Source organism: Gouania willdenowi, chromosome 3 (assembly GCF_900634775.1).
Source record: "Gouania willdenowi chromosome 3, fGouWil2.1, whole genome shotgun sequence".
In the NCBI taxonomy this organism is placed as follows: domain Eukaryota; kingdom Metazoa; phylum Chordata; class Actinopteri; order Blenniiformes; family Gobiesocidae; genus Gouania; species Gouania willdenowi.
Window position 1 is genome coordinate 21,092,704 of NC_041046.1, and position 19,759 is coordinate 21,112,462.

At 38.0% G+C, this 19,759-nt stretch overlaps 2 protein-coding genes across 2 annotated transcripts; both read left to right on the top strand.

The window, feature by feature from the left end:
- Window positions 1-1,626: 1,626 nt before the first annotated feature.
- On the top strand, window positions 1,627-7,837 carry ddias (DNA damage-induced apoptosis suppressor). Its single transcript, XM_028439467.1, has 5 exons — window positions 1,627-1,988; window positions 3,044-3,205; window positions 4,572-4,680; window positions 5,077-5,387; window positions 6,270-7,837. Exons 1-5 carry the CDS (start codon window positions 1,867-1,869, stop codon window positions 7,600-7,602), a joined length of 2,037 nt encoding a protein of 678 aa, XP_028295268.1. The 5' UTR covers window positions 1,627-1,866; the 3' UTR covers window positions 7,603-7,837.
- Window positions 7,838-13,779: 5,942 nt separating this feature from the next.
- LOC114480056 (uncharacterized) lies at window positions 13,780-17,969 on the top strand. The gene is made up of 3 exons (XM_028473850.1): window positions 13,780-13,785; window positions 14,241-14,380; window positions 14,507-17,969. The coding sequence occupies exons 1-3, from the start codon at window positions 13,780-13,782 to the stop codon at window positions 16,620-16,622; spliced, it is 2,262 nt and encodes a 753-aa protein (XP_028329651.1). The 3' UTR covers window positions 16,623-17,969.
- Window positions 17,970-19,759: the final 1,790 nt, after the last annotated feature.

Below are 19,759 nucleotides of genomic sequence, written 5' to 3' on the forward strand. Positions count from 1 at the left end.
TAATATTTAGTGATTGTTGATCATATCTATGATGTACTCTGCTTTACCAGACTTTAATCCTCCTATTATCCTCAAATATGACTAACACATTTTACCCATGGGGTCAATCTGACCCCAGGGATATTTGCCTTCAGAAAAATTGTTGATCAAGGTTTTTGTGTCAGGCACTTTGTTTATTTGTTGAATACATTCATAACCCTTTGATAATGAAACCTCGACCTGTTCTCTAGCGCCATCATCAGGCTAAACTTTTAAATTAGAATGAATGCGTGTATTAACTACATTAATGACTGCAACAGTATGCATACACACACATTCGTGCCCATGGTGTACCCCTACATGTCATATGTGAGGCTGTGATGTCACACATGGGTCACACACAGACAGATGAGTTTTACAGAGATAAAACAGGTCAAATTGACCCCAGAGGAACACCAATGTGTGCAGTATGTATAGTAAGCATTAAAAAAAAAGTCAATTGTAACCATCAAATTAGGAAAAGTCATGAAATATGAAGCAAAAAAAAGAGGAAAAACTAGTATTATTTTAATAAACATTGGGGTCAAATTGACCCCAAGGATAATTGGAGGGTTAAAGCCCTAAAAATGTGAACAGGATGCATAATACATTATATATGTATGCTACATGGAGTTTTGTTCTCATATGAAAAATGTATTTTCTATAGCTTAAAGTCAACATTTATCCCATTTAGGGTCAATGTGTGTGCAACTTGTAACTGGAAATAAATGAACTCACTTCAACCTGTGGAAAAACCACCTGATATGTCTTATTGATCATTCTATAATCAGTTTTTGAATGTAATAAATCTAAGAAAAAATTATGATGATTACAGTATGTTAAATGTATATGTTTTAAAAAAAATGTTCTTGCTAACATTTCTGCTAAGATTAGCCATCAGTTATTTTTCTTCAAGGGGTCACAAATTTTGAGCTCAAGAAAATCCTAATATATGTGAATGAAATAAACCAATTATACAAAAATGTGCAAGTTTAAAATCACTACACGTGTAAATGACTACTGTGAGATCACAGGGGATCTATGGAGGACATACCAGGTATTGATCTCTGGGACATTGTATGGATTCTTTAATATTTCTCATTTATTTATTTATTCATTTTTACAAGTACAAATACAAGTAAATAGGCCCCTTTCACATTTCTACAGATTAGAATAAAGACAAGGCTAAACAAACTAAATAAATGAACCACGGGGCAAAACAATGTACTAACAATAAAACATCAAAGTGGGCGAAAAATATCAAGTTTTTAATAAATGAATCAAGTCTAGAGGCATTTCTGTCATGAAGAAAAGAGAAAGAAATGGGAAAGAATCTAAGTTTGTTCCTCCAGTGGGTTAAGTTAGGCTTGGATTTAAAGAAACAACATTTATGAATATAGTATCTTCCTAACAAAACAATATTGTTCACACCAAAATCAATTTTACATCAGCCACATTTTACATCTGCGTTTATATTCAACGTATGATCGTTTCAGCCTCAGATGTAATCATCACTTTATATATATATATATGTATGTATGTATGTATGTATGTATGTATGTATGTATGTGTCCAGTAGGGGGCGCTACTCATACCAGCGGCGCGTTAATGTCTTTAAATCAAAACATGAAGAAGACGCAGAAAGTCCCAACTTTTACAGTTTTATAATTATTTCACTTTTAAATGCTTTCGATCAAAGCTACTTTTGTATTTGTTCAACGTTGTTGCTCCTGAAACTAGGGGCTTTAGATTAGCTTTAGATAAGTAGCTAATGATACATTAGCTTTAGATAAGTAGCTAATACATTAGCATTAGCTAAGTAGCTAATGATACATTAACCGTTTGTTGATGTCGGTGAGACGGGTTCTAGTGGACTGTGCTGTGCTGTCTGTACAAGATTCCTGTGTGTTTTATCCAAACTGTAGAAGCTGCTTTTCTAGACTGGATATAGAACAAGAGGAGAACAACAGGTAAGAACATACTAAACACATTCAAGTAACCGAATGAGTGGATGTGGAGGCTGCGATGGAAACACTGTTGCTATTACCCATAAATAATATCATTTAGGATAGTGTGTAAATCATATTAGTACTTTAGGTATGTGCAGTAACGGGCAAATATCAACACTTTCATGAATTCAGGAATTAGACACATTGTATTTGATAGGCACACACATACTAGTGCTGGGCGATATGGACCAAAACTCATCTCAATAATTTTTTTTCTCAAAATGGCGATATACGATATAAATCTCGATAATTTGAATTCAAATGAAGTCTGACCAGAAAGACAATTCAGGGTTAAGTTTGCTGATGAAAAATGCCACACAGGCACATTTATTAACAAACAGTTGAACAAAATGTACCACTTTGGCTTCTAGTCCTCTAAGGGACAGCACGTGTGAGTGAGTTCTGTAGTGTGGATGTTTAGGGGAAGGTCTGGGTTAGGATGCACTCAGTAATCCATCTAACTGTGCTTTTCATGCTGTTCTGAAATAGTGAAAGCACCAACTCATAAAAAAAGTATTTTAAAGCAAAATGAGCTACATACACACACACACACTATATATATATATATATATATATATATATGAGTACACACACATAAATATGTTTTTGTACGATTAATGTTTGACTATTTGCATGTCTATACAGTTTTACATCAACCTGCCAAGGATCTAGAGAACTGATTATATAATTAGCCACAGGTTACAGTCTAACATATTTAAGCCAAAATGCTTCCACACTTCTGATTTAAAACACGGTGGTGCGTCCTGAATTTCAGCCCTCTGCTGTTAAAAACTAAAAATAAGTCAAAAAGTACTGTGATTCAATTTCAGAGTATCAATGTGAACCGTGACACCTTTGAATCGATTTTGAACTGCCTCACAATTCATCTTTACATTCCTACAGCACAGTAACTATTGTTACTTATATCATATTCATAGAGTTAACCTCAAACAGGTGACTGTGTTATACTTAAATGTTACAAACTTTATGTTTTTTTTTTTCTGTCTTCTCCACAGATGCAGATGTTCCAGATGTGGATACATGTGTGTGAGAGAACAGGTTGACTACAGATACCGCCTCTCACTGAAGGTGGAGCGGAGTAGCCGAATATTAGGGATTACGGTGTTCGGAAGCAGCTTAAATCAGTTCTTTGGTGTTCAGGCCCCTGCATTACAGAGGTGAGACATGACCTGAGTAGAAATATAATTTTCTAAGAAATACATCATTTACATCCTTATTCTGAGGCTATATATAGGACAGTTGGTCCGTTACCTTTAACTCCTTCCTGAGAGCAGGACTTCTTTTATTCGTACGATCATTGTGGGTGTCCCTGAGGAGGATAGTGGTACAATGCCCCGCAGACACATCCCCAACACAGTCAAAGCATGTATATTGGAAAAGACAGTGATTCAGTATATGCGACATAGGCCGTTAGCAAAAAACAGCACTTCCTTTGTTTACCCTCTCTCAGTTAAAACAAACCAAACGACAGGTGAAAAGCTGATTTCACCATTAACGGTGCTGACGGACCACCACCATGTGACTCACATCCCCATGTGTGTCCATACCGAAAACGAATAAACTATAAAAAACGATAGTTTTTTGGCTCTTTGGCCAAATCCAGGTGTTTAAATGAAATGATCATATTGTCTCTGCCCATGTGAGCTCACGTATCCTGGTGTAAAAGCAGCGTCATTTAAAGCTTAATAGACCTGTATGGGGACTTAGACAATACAAAAAATATATATATTGGTAATTAGGAGTGTAACGATATCTCAATACGGCAATATATCGCAATATTTTTTTCGCACAATCGATTATCGATATGCTCGCGCTATCGATTTAATTTTTTTTTTTCAAAACCTTTTCTGCTTTTTCACTAAAATGTGCAGGTAGGTTTTCACAGAAATTTTGTCACTTGTTTGTTGAAGAAACCAATATATTGTTTACTGGAGTACTGCACTATAATGGTGTCACTGGTAAGAAAGACCCTATTTTTCATTTACACAAAGCACTATTGGAGATACTTATTTGTTTACATTGGTATGTTGACACTTATTTACAGAAATGTTGTATTAAAATAGTGTCACTGTTCAGAGGACACTTTTTCAATTTATTGTCTTTCAGAGATAAAAAATAAAAATTGTATTTTTTCACTTAATCTTTTTTTTTCTTATGTCATAGATTATCGTAGACTGATTTCCGACCAATATGTCGATAATCGCAGTATCGTCATATTGTCAGACAATCGTAATCGTGAGCTTTGCGTCCTGTATCGTATCATATTGTGAGATACCCAGAGGTTCCCACCCCTATTGGTAATGTGTGTTTCTCATGAAAAGTTGAATATTTGTGTCACTACATTGAAAATTAAACTTTGATAATAAACACATAACTAATAAAAAAAAAAAAAAAAAAACGATCCTTGGTATTAACGACACAATAGACCAAAATAGCAGTGTATTGCGTTTATATAATGTGTATATGTATATATAATAATGTAGCTTTTATGCCTTGCTCTTGTTTGTATGGGTTTTATTGTAGAATAGTGGAACACCAGGACGGACCAATTGAACCATCAGCAAGAGTGAAATTGTTGCTGAAGGCGACTGAAGACTGCTTCATTGGAAGACACTTCATCTTTGGTTTAAAGGTAAACAGAACGTTATTTGTGCTTCTGGTTTCAGATCAGGTATCAGATGAGCTGCATGTAGTAAATACAGGGTGAAGATTTCAGTGGGTTTCTGTTCAGAACCCAAAGCTGCAAACCTGAGGGAAAACACTGTAGTGGGTATGGCCATGGATAGATACACATGATGTGAGGATTATTGGGTTTTGAAGCTTTTTTTGTTGTTGTTAATTTAAAGGACAATATTTAGAAATCACATATATAGCTACACAGAACTTTCAAAATGCATGTGTTTTTAAATCATAACTGTTTGTGTTATTCAAGGATTTGTATTAAGTGTAACATTACAGATGTGATAAATGTAGCTGTTTCTAAGCAGGTTTGTGTGTGTGTGTTTTGTTTGTTTGCACACTTTTTCAGCTCAATGACAGAGAGAATGGACTTTGGTCAGAAGGATCTTTACCCAACAATGGCTCTACAGACGTCACCCAGTTTGTTGCCAGTCAGATGATTCTTCCAGATGCTTCAGGCCTGGGGGGATCCACAGTGGTCAGGTATTATCAAGCTCTTCTTCACAAAGCTTCCCAGTACCAACTGGGATCCCCCTACTTGAGTAAAGGATCCAGGTTTCCAGACACACCCCTGTTGCTGGATCCTACCTGTTCTCCATCCTGGAGCCTGGATGATGTCAGACTGTCAGACTTCAGGCTTCTGTCACAGTCGTGTAAAAGGTATCTATGATTTTCTTTTTTTAAAACTGTATTTATATTTTACAGAGTTGGAAAAAAAAGGAACTAAATATCAGGGTTGGGGTCAATTGTACTTATAATTGTAATTTATTTATTTTTTTTTTCTGCACAGTAACATGGATTATCCTTATCTTTGATACATGGATTATGTAAATAGATTCGATGGGTCTCTTGCGTGCACTGCACCCCTGCTTGCTACCCGTGCGCTGATCTGATGTTGACATTAACAGTTTGTTAATAAAATCGGTGCTTACCACGAAAACAAACTACACAAAAACAATAAAATGAGGTGTTCACTGTTGGGTCGGACTCGGACGAGAAAATACGGCCCGATCTACACTCTAACTGTGACCCGGTTATTTATTTATTTACTCTCTGTTCATGTGACTGTTTACTGCAAGACCTGTGCACATGCCTCTGCATACATCTGTGGAACCAATCAGTAGTTTAGTCCACAGTGCTTGTCTTCTTTCAGTCTCCAAGTGTCTTCTTCTCTGTCTTTTTTATTTTCGGCAGAGTAGACTCTGCTCCTAGCTGTCGAGAACGCGCACCAGCGTCATTTGACGTCACGTCTGCAGAACTGTTCAGGAATAATGTGCTCAGAACAGCAGTACAAAATGTATCACACAATCAGTTTAGAGCTCTTCATCGCCCAGTAGTGTTAAAAGCCTTAAAATGAATGTCCTGCCCTATGCTTCTGTAAGTTGTAATGGAACATGGATGATTGAAGACGTAATTATGATAAAAATGATAATTGACCCTAACCTTGCTACATGTGGTCACAACAACAGCATGCCTCCAAATGCAGCTTTCCCATGACATGTTTCTATTTTTCTGAATACTGTATTTATGTGTCTATTGTAGAGCACTGAATCGTAGCTGCCCACTCAGTCCCACTCCTCCATGGCAGCAGTCACTGGGAGTGATCACTTCATCAGCAGAGCAGGAAGAAGAAGGTGAGGAGCAAAGAGAGGTGTTAGAGAGTCACAGCGTCCCAAAGCAGGAGCTCAACTTGTCTAAAAGTCAGTCCTTTTCCAAGAATCTGGACTCAGCTGTTGTTAACAGGATCATTTCCTCACAGCCTGTTTACAAAACAAACAGCTTTGGAGAAGTGTCTTCCAACAGTCTGACCAACTCCTTTTTGTCGAGCTCAGCAGCTCAGTGGGTAGATTTGCCTTTTTCTGAGAGTCTCACTGAGTTTATTGGTGAAAAAAATGAAAATACACCCAATTTTTTAAAGCAAACTGAGCACCATCTACATGTAATCTGTCAAAGAGAGACAGCAGGAAATAACCCAGGAGTGCATTCGCCTGCTGCGGGTCAGAAAAACTCCCAGATGTTACTGGACATCACAAACACACCTGCATCAACTGGAAACAATGGGTGCTATGATTTCCGCAACGATTCCAAACCATCTCCTCACAAGAACAAGAGTCAAGCTTTGAATACGTTTCACTGCAATCAGAAAGATGAAGAAAGTAACCTGACATTTGAAAGGAAACTGAAAGAGGACGCATACAACTGTTCAGCAGACTTATTCAGTGGCTCATTGATGTCCAGCACCAGTTATGATGTCATACGTTCATCTCCAGATAGTTCTGAGCCAATCAGCACTGAAGGAAACAAAACAGACAGTTTCATCCCACAACACGTGGACTTTGTTCCTCCTTCTCAGTCGACCCCTATCGTAAAACCTTCCAACTCCTATAAGCATGAATCCAGTTGTCGACGCAACAACACAAAACACAACCTGGAAGATTTTCGCAAAACTCTGTTTAAACGGAAAAAGAGAACTTCTTGGAAAGATCTAAACTCCGTTTGTTCCATCCAGCGGTTGAACTGTACACCAGTGAATAGGGTTTGGAAAACAATGAAGTATAAGAGGTCAGCAGGAGCGTGTGACGATAGCATGTGTGATGGTGACAACGGAGAAATGCTCGTCCCTCCAACTCCTGCTGGGAAAAAGGAAAGCAGTGAAATTAGACAGACTGGGTTTAGCAGTGGAGACCTGACTCCTTTTAAAGATAAACAACGGGACAATGATTACCGTGAGAAAACACCGTCCACTCACAGTAACACAGGTGTGGAATCAACAGGGAAAAGAGACATCAGAGCAGGTGATGATGATGATGATTTCATCACCAATGAAAATGTAGCTTTTGATGGGTCGAGAGATTTGTTCTCCGACTCACTCTGAGATCGTCATACTTTATTTATTATTTTATGTTCCGCAAAATGTTCCTTATTTTGTAAATTTGTGAAACATTTTAAAAAACACAACCTGAACACTGAAAACAGAAACTCACACAATGTGTTTAGATTCTTCCTCTTTATGCACCTATTTATAAATTAGACAGGAGATGTTATTGATTAACCATGTCTCAACACATTTACAAATACCACAACAAATTTACAGTTTTGAAAACAAATACTCATAATTATCTAAAAAAAAAAAAAAACTAATAGCAAAACACTTTTACTAATTTCACAACAAATTTACAATTTTGGAAACAAATTTACATAATTAGCCACAAAAAAAAAAGAATTCAAATAGCAAAACACTTTTTCAAATGTTGAAACAGATTTACAAAGGCAGTTTTACAGCTTGCTGCACCTACAGTACCTCCAACGTCTTGGACCCTCCCTTTCCTTATCGTTTCACGCTACAAATTAACAAACGACCTTAACACTTTTACTAAAAGGTCAAAACAAACGAACAAATATGGAAACACTTTTACACTGACAATGCACCATGTTAAATCTGTATCAACATTTGTAAAAGTGTTTGTTTTTAGCTAATTATGTAAATGTCTTTTCAAAATTGTAACTTTGTTGTGGTATTTGTAAAAGTATTTTGCTATTTGTCATTTTTTAGATATTAATGTAAATTTGTTTACAAATGTATAACTTTGTTTGCAGAATTTGTAAATGTGTTTTGCACTTCTCAGCCACCGTACTTAATACATTTAGATATTTTTGACCTTTAAGTTAAAAAAAATGCACTATAATCAATTCACATAAGATGCACTAATGACACTTTAACTGTGTGAGATTTCTTTGTTTTATATATCTTGCCTTAAATATCAACCCTCATTTTAACCATTGAAGCTTTTAACTAACCACTAGTATAAACAAAAAGGCTTTACTGGATGTTAATGTTTAGACCATCAATAGGGCTTCAGTGTGGTCTGTATTAGCCCAAATCTATTTGCCCTGTACAGTATGTTATAATTCTGTCCATTTGCAGCTGACTTTATGTGCATTAAAGTCATGTGACTGGATGATACCAAAGAGCTAAAAATAAATGTTGTGGATGTTTTCGTCATAGGGGTAGTTGGTAGTACCCTATGTGCTGCAGAGAATGGATGGTTGTAGAAATGCAAATACAATACTATGTAACAAAGTTTAGCATTAGCAAGCGTCAAAAAAGTGTTGTGAAAACGGTGACATAATAAAAAATAATGTTGAAATAAATATGGTTTTTGAATTTCTTTATTTGCAAAAATGGAAAGTGTGCAAAGCTTTTTGAAAAAGCTACCTGGCTGAGGCTATGGGAGATTTGATTTTTTTATTTACATCATTTTGAATTGTTTGATTAAAGTAGTTGAACATGTGCTTATAATTATAGGTAGCGATGGGTGATATTTATCGGCTGATATTGGTCATAAAATGTAATTGTTCTACATCAGTATCGGTTTTTCCACCTACTGTACGTTTAGTGTTTTTTGAGGCAATCCATTACTAAAGTTGAATATGTATTCTTGTTTTGCACAGATTGTTTTATGTGGTCTACATCTAGTGGGACATCACATTAAAAGTAGCCTTAACCTATTATTTCCATATAGAGATACTGTATTATGTGGCTTAAAATTAGGTGTGAGGGGAGGGGGTAGGGGGGTGTCTGTGTATATATCGGTCTCGGGTAATACCAGATATTGGGAAATATCGGATATCGGCAGAAAAGCTAATATCGAAGTATTTTTGGGTGAAATCACAAGTTAAGGAAATTGAGTATGTCTCAAAAAAAAGACAAGGTATTTACATTTGTTAGGTTACCTGAAAAAAACTGATGAAGTGGAGGAGGCCTAGACTAAATTGACTGAAGGTCACAGGTTAACTATCTATCCTAGATCCTCTGACACAGTGGTTCCCAAAGTGGGGTAAGGGTACGCAACTTGTCATGGGGGAACACGTGAATGGAAAATAAAAACAGCGTGACAACATTGGAAACTATAGCATGTAAATATAGCGGCAGTCAGGAGAATCCATGCATTGTCACTAATAACTACACATAGGCCTGTGTAAGCCTACACTTTAGTGGTGAGCAAATATATTAACATTGTTTATTGTTGTTTATTCTCACTGAAAATGCCAGTAAGCTATTTAATTACAGAAGCAGTGATGTGCATAAGCATTATTGGGTTACCGTAGTTCACCATAGCAACATGCTAAGTAACACAACCAATAGGAGAAATCTGGCTGTTCTCTGGGTTCGTTTGCTTCCTTATTAGTGTTCGTCATCAAACCGTACAGATAAATATCTCCTTGTGTCTCTGACTATTGTAACCCATGCAGATGCTACGTGCAGTAGCTACAGTCATTTCGATACATGATGTGTAGTTTCCAGAGAATGTTGGCTCAGTTTATGTACCTGGAAATAAAAATGTATATGTGATGTAAGGGAGGTTGAACTGGTCCTGGAACAAATGTGACATGCACGTGCAGTCCTAAAAGCTGCTGCAGTGTCTGTGCCCAGGAGAGACGCTCCTTCTATTGCATGCATGTGTAGTTACAGTAGCTACGTGATCTGAACCACTGCTCACGGACGGAAGGAAACATTCATGGCAGCGGTGTGCCAAGTGTTCAAGTGACACACGCATACTAACACATTTGAGGGCCACATGCCTGCATGGCTCACAATAGCTTTTTGTACTGGATAATTAGGATGAGATTATAGTTTGACTGTAGCATGACTTTAGATAACTGTGACAAATTACACCTGGGAAAGTAATTATTATTTGTATATTTATTTAGGAAATTTGAGAAGTACAGAATGACAGGGGACTAAATTTCAATTCATGATGGTTCAAACCTGCTGGTTAGTGTCACTGAATGTTCTCAGTGTTAATGTGTGAGCATCTACAAAGAGGGGAACCGACTTAGTGAAGAAGGACACAAACTGTCCAGAGTAGCACCTTTATTTTAGGGTTAAAACAAACAGGTCAGAACCTGTGTTTGTTGTAAATAACATTCACCTGCCCATACCATAACCCCACCATCACCATGGGCAACTCGATCAGCAAACCGCTGACCCACACAACGCCGCACACGCTGTCTGTACAGTGAAAACCAGGATCCATCCATAAAGAGAACACCTCTCCAACGTGCCAGACGCCATTGAATCCGAGCATTTGCCCACTCAAGACGGTTACGATGACAAACTGCAGTCAGGTCGAGACTCTGATGAGGACAACGAGCATGCAGATGAGCTTCTGACAGTTTATGCAGAATGTTTTTGGTTTTTGGCTGTCCGGGTGGCTGGTCTCAGAAGATCGTGGAGATGAACATGCTGGATGTGGAGGTCCTGGGCTGGTGTGGTTACAAGTGAAGCCACACCAGGATGTACTGCCAAATTCTCTGAAACGCCTTTGGAGACGACTTATGGTAGAGAAATGAACATTCAATTCACAGGCCACAGCTCTGGTGGACATTCCTGCAGTCAGCATGCCAATTACACACTCCCTCAGAACTTGTGACATCTGTTGCATCGTGCTGTGTGATTAAACTGAACATTTTTAGAGTGGCCTTTTATTGTGGCCAGCCTAAGGCGCACCTGTGCAACACTCATGCTGTCTAATCAGCCTCTTGCTATGTTACACCTGTGAGGTGGGATGGATTATCTCTGCAAAGGAGAAGTGCTCACTAACAGATTTAGACACATACTGTATGTGAGATCTTTGAGTTCAAAACGGGAGCGAAATAAAAGTATTGCATTTATATTTTATTTCAGTGTATATAATTGTGGCACAAAACATTTTTTTTTGTTTTTCACTTGTTTTTTAAAGTTATTTTAAATTTTTAGGTTCATAACCCTAATACCTTGACTATTAAACACGATGTATTGAATTAAACTACAACCCAAAGCTGAGTATACATAAGATACATGTAGGTTTTATTAATTTATTTTTTTCAAACCTTTTTTAGGAATTTTATTTAGTTTTAATTTTGGTAATCCTCAGACTTTTTAGGTTAGTTTAGCAGTTTATGTAGTTTAATATTAACACAAAATATTCTGCTATGCAATTATACATTTTAAACTGCTCTAATTGTTTGACTAAAAGTTTGAGTTTGTGTCTTAAATCTTTTTGAATGGTTCACTCTAATGTTTCCATTGTACAGTAACAGTCACCAGGGAAAATCTACCAGTGTGAGACGTACTGCTGTAATATTAGAGCGGGTGCAGAGAATAACGGGCATGACCAGCACATGGTGTGGAAGGGTGGAGAGATGACATAGTTTGTAGTAGTCAACAAAGCATCAGCTGATGCAGAACCGACTCATAGTAACACCGGAAAAGCTTCCACTGTAGATATACAACAGATAGAAAAGCTCATGACGGAACACATGCACTGGTACACTAAGTTCATATTTCTGTGGATTTCACCCAAATTACATTTTAAACTCCATGTGTCTCCAAACAGGCTATCGGTGGGTGACCTTTGACCTCCTTTAAGAAAAACACCGTAACTTTGGTAAAGCCCATCAAACAAAGTCTGAATAGCTGTTCACAATGGGGTTGAATTATTTGGCTTTTTTTTCTTAACTATAAAAACTAAATGAAAATGCTCTTTAAGACTTATTTATCACAACTAATATTGTTCAAATAGTGGGATAGGGTTTACACATGAGAATAAAAGTGTGGGAAATGGGTGATGAATGTAATTCGATGTATATTTCTGTCAATTATGGTAAATCGTCCACACATAAAATCTTGAAACTTCATTTGACTGAAACTTGATTATTGTTTTTTGTATGTGTTTTTGTTTTTTAAAGACCCAAAACAAAACAAAAAAAACTATTTTTAAGGCTAATATGCATTTCTTTCCAAAGTGTAAGACAGAGTCAAAATTTGCTGTAAAAAACAATGAATTAACAATTGTTTTTTCATATTGAATACATATTTATATATTTATGTGTATCTTAATGACGCTCTATTCAGACGTAGGAAAGCACACACGTCTATTTACCACAGCTCTGTGTTGGCTCACCCCAGTGATCCTCCATAACGGGCCATGGAGACTCTATCGTCAGACGCCCCGGCACTCCGTATAAGCACCTGTCCCACTACGTCATGTCACGCTCCCAATATGAACAGTGTCTGATTGCGAACCACAAGACACAGTGTGCACATTGGAAACTAGGGACATATAAACCTTCTCAGGAGTCCTCATCTTGTTCAACTGCAAAGGAAACCGTGAGAGTTGTCCCTGCTTAACATTGAGGTAAGAGAAGTTTGATTTCTACCTGTGTCTACCGTTAACTTTAACTGTGGGTTTGTCTTAATATGAGTTGTTTTTGGAGGGGGAGAAATTACAATGCAGTACAATACTGGAATAGATGGAAATGGTTACATTTGGTTATTTTGTTTAGTTGAGGAAAGCCTGCTGTAAATAATAACCTTTATGTGTACATGTATATGAAAAGATAGGGGGGAATTTAAGCATTTAAAAAAGGCTCAATTAATTTCTTCCTACTTATCATTACTCACAATTACTAAATGCACACCCAGAATACGGTTAGTTCGACTTCAAATCTCAATTATTAGATTAGTCTTTTTATTTTTTTTGTTTGCCTTCAGTGAATGTCCCTCAGTTTTCATTCATGTTATGCCAATTTGAAGGCTAAATCATTGGGTGATACCGGTGAAACATGCTTTTTGATGTAAGGCCATAAAGAAACAGTGCATATAATGACTTGGTTGTTTAGGTTAGTCAGGATTGGTCTCTAATGGTGAACTATTGAGTAAAATTTCATTTTCAATTCAGACTTCTAAATAGGCTATAGTGTCAAATGAAACAGAAGTCATGTCACAGTGGTGAGATTTCATTTTAGAGATAACATGTAGATGCATATGGAACTGAAAGACTGGCCATGACTCAGGAAGTTAAGCAGCTTTGCCTGTCAGTGTGTTGGAGCGCGTTGAGTATCTACAGCTATAGCTACAGGTGTGCTGATCAGAAAGTGTTTTATTTCCTTTTTAAAAAAGTGTGTTGGTCATGACAATAGTATTTCACTTACAAAATAAACAGGTTAAATTGATGTTGCATGAGTCAAATTGCTTTTCCATTACTTCATGTACTGCCGTGTTTCTCAGATGGCGGTACGCGAGAGAGAAAGTGGAAAATTAACAAAAGCATTAAATATATGGGGTTTTACGTTTGTTTATTTTTTTTTATTTAAAACTGCTAAGCGTAATAATGATGATGGAAACGATCTTGATTAGAACATGAACTGAAAATACAAGAGGTGTGGAGAGAAATGACTGGAAATGATCAGAACTGTAGTTATAATTATATTTAAGAGCCACTAAATACTGTTTAGTTCCACTTATTTACAAAATGAGATTCTTTAAAATGTGTGTTATCACTCATTCTTCCTTCATTATTCTCTATAGTTGTTTTTTCACAGTATTCTGGCCAAAATGTAGTTAGACAAAGGGGGTAATTGGATTCATAAATAAGAGAAAGGGGGTATAAGTTTGAGAACCACTGATGTACTGCACCTGTGTTGCTTCTATTTCTTTGTGTGATTAGCATAACTCTCATTCTTCTTCAGATGGCACTTAGTGCCCTGGAAGTAAGTCCTCACGCTGTATCGATGTTAGCCCGTCTGAACCTGCAGAGAAAAAGGGACGAGTTCTGTGACTGTGTGCTCAGACAGAAGGACAATCCTGACCAAGTCTTTCCTGCACACAGGTGAACTATACCACATGTACACACCCACTGTATTTCTATAAACTTCAAAATCATTGCTGATTTTATGTTGATAATTTGATGGCTCATCACAGACCGGGTGGTTTAATTAGTTTTTTGCTTCTACAGATGTGTTCTGGCAGCATCCAGCCCTGTGTTTGCTTCTATCTTATCCTCCTCTGGTGTCCTTGTGGACCTGCAGGATCCATGGTTGCCCGATTCTCTCCCATCGCTTTTGGATTACATTTACACTGGGGACTTGCCATACATTAAAAGCCAGCAACAGTACCACAGTCTGTTCACTGCTGCCTGCTACCTGCAGGTAGAAGAATTGAGAGAAGCTCTGAGAGCTTGGAAACATCCTGTGGTGGAAGCTGGAGAGTCTACAGCAAATCAACAAGACATTACTCAAATTCATAAATCCGGTGACCTGCCATTAGTAGCTATAACTGATGCACCCAGAGGTGTTGATGAAATAGTTCACTCAAGTGTTCAGAGCTATGGAGGTTTGCCTGTGAGCATGTTTCGCCACCACACAGCCCTGTTGGAAGCTTTGGATGAAGATAAAATCAGAAAGAGCTCAATGAAAGACCCCGAGACGTATCGAAATAGTTGCGAGTCAGGCTTGAAACACTGGAGTGAAACAGATGAATGCAAAATGAAACAAGAGGGAGAGAAACTCACAAAAGCAGCGGAGAGAGGGAGGAGGTCACCACGTGTATGCAGTGAGGCGGTGCCGGTCATTCGTCACAGCAGCACAGCAGCAAACCTGTGTCTGGCACCATCAGGAAGTTCTCAAAGGGACAGCTCTGCTGAGAGCATCATCACTCAACACAAATTTCATTACGGAAAACACAGTCAAGTTATCAGTGACGACATCAAATTTAATGTAACTCCAAGCCATGAGGGTGCTCTACAGGACATCTGCTACAAACCCAGAGTAGATCTCAGCAGATGCTCTAGATCGTCTTCTTTTGGCCACAGTCCCAATATTCACATTTACTCTGATTCCTTACAAAGCAGCACAAAACCACCAAGAGATTATTTTGTACTTCAGAATAATAAATCAGAACTCCCATTTTTAAAGGCTGAGAAGCACCCGCAGAAAGTGAGACTCGACATTGAACCCCAAAGTGACTCTGTTCCTGAGGTTCATCCTCTTGAAGGAGACGTGGAGGAGGAACACAGTGACTCTCTTGGCTGTGCAGCTGAATTAAATGTACAGGAAAGTAAGACAAACACAAGTGGGCCGTCCGCCTCCGTTCTGCATAAAAGTGATTTAGATATCACTGATACTGCTGTGGACATCAAACAACACACGGTGGTGGCCACACTAGGTCCAAGTCCAAGAAAAATCACAGGCTGCCTCTCGTCATTTAAATGTTATTCATCCCCCGAACCTGAAGAAATCACAGAAACACGTTTAACATTCCCAATGCCAACAGAACAGCACATGTCTGACCAGGCTGTGAGTCAGTCATACAGTGGACATGTACAGTATCACTGCCTTACAGAAGAAATGCATAAAGGCTGTGATAAGGAACACATCGATTATTCAAATGCATCAAGCAATGAAGAAGAGGAAGGGGCCTTCTCTCAACAGTTTGCTACAGGATCATCAGATCAGGTCGTCCTGCTGGACATCAGCACCAAACCCTCTGAGCATCATGTCTCGAGAGGGAGAAGTCTGAAGAGGAGAGCGACAACTGAAGTACAAGATGGAATAGAAATTGACATTAAGGGCAAGTTTCAGGCTAAAAGTTCTGTGGGTGCTTCAAGCAAACTGGACAAAACGACAAATATGAAAGACCAAAGCAGGTCAGAGGAGGAGGTGATTGAAAAGGTCAGCGTTGTTGGAACAGTTTCAAACTCCATTAGTCGTGGGACAGTTTCCTCTTCTGTGATTGTGTCAGACTCTCTCCATACTTCCATGTCATCCATCTCATCCGTCTGCACATCTCCGTCTTCTTCTTTTTCGTCTTCTTCCACCTGCTTAGCAGTAAATACAGCAGCTGTTTGTCCTTCTGTCAGCCACCCTTTCCAGTGCCATCTGTGTGTTCGCTCCTTCAGTCAGCGAGGGTCTCTCAATCGACACGTGCGGAGCCATCTAGGCGTTCGACCCTTCCCCTGCCCTCACTGCCCTATGACCTTTTCACGACAGTACCGTGTCGTGGAGCACATGCGTGTGCATCAGCGTTGCGTCCTCAGGAATGACTTTCAAATGACCTCAGACTCTTTGATATGAGACAAAGGAGAGAAGGAGAGATTGTGGCATTATTCAGAAAGATGAAATCATTTTTTATTAATTTTCTTTCAATAATATACACCTTATTACTGGGGCTGCTTCTGTAAGTATATTGGTGAGCCCAACTTCCTGTGTTATAACAGAAGGGCAAGATGGTGGGTGTCTAAGTAACTGGAATGGGAGGTGGACTGGGGCAAAAATTCAGCCCTGACATTTTCTGTAAAACCCATTTTTAACTATTACCTTTGTCCCATTTTTGAACCTTTTTTCAGACTTCAGCTACCTCTTGCCAATAAATACCCCTTTTGTTTGTCCATTTTTGCAAGTTCATTTTGACAATTTTATACAGTTTTTGTCTTTTCTTGAATTTTTTTGACCACTTTTCATTCAAATTAGCTAACTTTTGCCCAATAAATACCACTTGTTTCCTTTTTTCATACATTTAGCCTTTTTGTTCCATATTTTTACACCGTTTCACAATTTTTTGCCACATTTTGTACTTTTTTTTACAATTGTTTGCCACATATTGCTAATTAAAACTCCCCTTTGCCATTACCACCTGGTACCTCTTTATTTCCCACTTTTTTGACCACTCTCGACTGCTTTTGGCCTATTTTAGTTACCTTCCACTCTTTTCTGACCGGACCGGCCCACTTCAGGTCAATGGCCCACCGGGACGATGCCCAGTATGCCAGATGGCCAGTTCACCCCTGTCTGGAACTCTTGTTCTAAAATCTTTTGTTTCATTTTATGTTAAGCACAATCTATCTTTGCATTTATTAACTGTAAACAGTAGTTGAAGATGTTTTTCTACTTTTATTGCATATATTTTTCCAACTTAACAAAACTTCCATCCAAGCTCCAAAATTCATTGTTTCATCTGTGAGAAATAATGAAAAGCTATCAAATTGTGTGTACCATGTTGTGTGATTAATCATTGTTGATGTGGCGCATTATGAGTTGGATGAACGCGTCCTGTCGACCACGTGCAGGATGTTTGAGTGAGTGTGAAAACAGTTCCATAGTAATTCAGATGTCCAGTTGGAAATGCCAATCCATTTATTGTAACAAAGATGTGTTATGAAGATTGTAACGTACAGCTTGTATGGGTTATTGTCAACTACTTCCAAAGTACGCATGCTCGTATGCTCGCATGCACGTTTGCAGGGTCAAAACCATTTGCCTCTGTAACACCACACCTGGTGTTAGATTGCTGTAATTGGCTCCACCAATTTTTTTTAATAATAATTCATGACCCACTTGAAGAAGTTAATTATGGGCTTGTATTGTTTGGACCATCTACTCATTTAATATGATTCCCTATTTTGGCAGCTATTTACAAAAACAAAAAAGGAAATCATTGGATGATAAGGAAAGCTAATTAGTTGGCAGCTAAAGATAATATTTATGATTTTACTTTGTGTGTTTTCCATATCTTGTTTTCTTGCTGATTATTTATTCTCTGAGTTTGCAGAAAATATTGTGCACTCACTTTTAATAAAATACAGTTTTAATTCTGTATTAGAAATGTAAAGTGACTCCCATCTGAGTTCTGTGCTGTGAAGAGATCATTATTTTTTTTTGAACGTTTAAAAGTTGTACTGAAAGGAGTTTGGAACAGAGTAACATTTTATATCCTCAAAACTTGAAGCAGTAGCTTTAAAGATCAGTTGAGCCACATCGTGAATACAGGATCTTGGATTCTTTACATCTTAAAGTTCTTTGAAAAAAGTAAAGTAAGATGTACACGTGCACATGTAAGTGCAGGAAAATCTAATCTTTCAAGAGCTATACTTAAATTTTAAATAATGAAAGCACAAATGTAATATAATTACAAACACCCCAGACTAGATATTTAGAGTACCTTGTACTTTAGCCTCATTGGTTCCCAGTAAATCAAACTGAAGATTATGAGTTTACAAGTAGGTTATTGATGAGTCTGGTGACAAAGAGCCTGAACTGCCCTCAGCATCATTTATTACTATTGTTGTATACGTGCGTTCCTATTCCTGGTGGTCTATTGATCTCCTAACTCACAAGGCCTCTTCATAAGCTAAAAACAAGGTGTTTCTGAGGATGTGCAACAATTAAAAAGGTATAACAAGGGATTTCACTTTAAAAACATACTGTGAAGATGTGATTGCAGTGAAAACAGCAGTTAAGTGTCACATCAATGGATGTCGTACTTATCTGAGAATTGAAACGGGGTCATGATCTAAGTCAGGGGTGTCAAACGAATTAGCAGCTTGATCTCAAGTGGGCCACAAATTTTATGAGGGAAAAAAAGTCATATATTGCACTTCTATGTATACATAAAATACAAAATGTGTATGAAACCAACAATATCCAAGCAAGTGACAGATAGCAGTCCCAACAGGATCTTCCCTTTAAATTTCCTAGATTTTGCGACCAATTATCCTGTAGTGTGCCCCACACACTACAGGATAATTGGGCCGATTTTTGTCCCGATCTCCCCCTTGCGATCAAAGCCAGCAAAGGCCTGTCGGCTGTTTGCAAACGTCATTGTGTCTGATTTTCATGTGGTGTTGGGTGTGTTAAGAGTGCTTTTGTCCAGTCGGGTTCACTCAGAAGGGCTCCGACGGAGAGATTGTCCATAATGAACATGTTTAATATTTGCGACTGCAAATCTTGTCGTGTGTGGGGTGCTCTGAGAGGCGCAGACAAATACATTATATACGTAGACGCCTCATGACGCCCTGGAATGCATCAAACATTGCCACCATATTGGAGGGGTCTCCTCACTCTACGCTAGCATTAGAGAGCAACTGCAGTATGCTGGTGTTTTGTGCAGCTTGTGGTTGCAATAACTGGCGCAGCATTTTGATTGATTGTTTATTCCGAGTTCAATGTACATTACATATACAGTACACATGACTCTTTTCGATTTAACATACTTTCATGAATACATGAACTCGAAAAGGAGTGGGAGGAAGTAAACTTATAAAATCCCACCCCTGTAATTGTCATAATTCATATCAGTGGTTGCTTCCTTTCACAAAACAGTTAACATAACAGATAAACAGCTTACATGCAAGAAACATACATATGCACATGCACATACTTATATATTTCACTTTTTATATGTTATAAATAAATGAATACACACGTGAACAAAC

Coding starts and splice junctions, on each gene's coding strand:
- ddias (XM_028439467.1), top strand. CDS start 1,867: ATGTCGGTGAGACGGGTTCTAGTGGACTGTGCTGTGCTGTCTGTACAA. Junction 1,989..3,043: donor GAACAAGAGGAGAACAACAG/GTAAGAACATAC, acceptor TCTTCTCCACAG/ATGCAGATGTTCCAGATGTG. Junction 3,206..4,571: donor CAGGCCCCTGCATTACAGAG/GTGAGACATGAC, acceptor GTTTTATTGTAG/AATAGTGGAACACCAGGACG.
- LOC114480056 (XM_028473850.1), top strand. Junction 14,381..14,506: donor CAAGTCTTTCCTGCACACAG/GTGAACTATACC, acceptor TTGCTTCTACAG/ATGTGTTCTGGCAGCATCCA.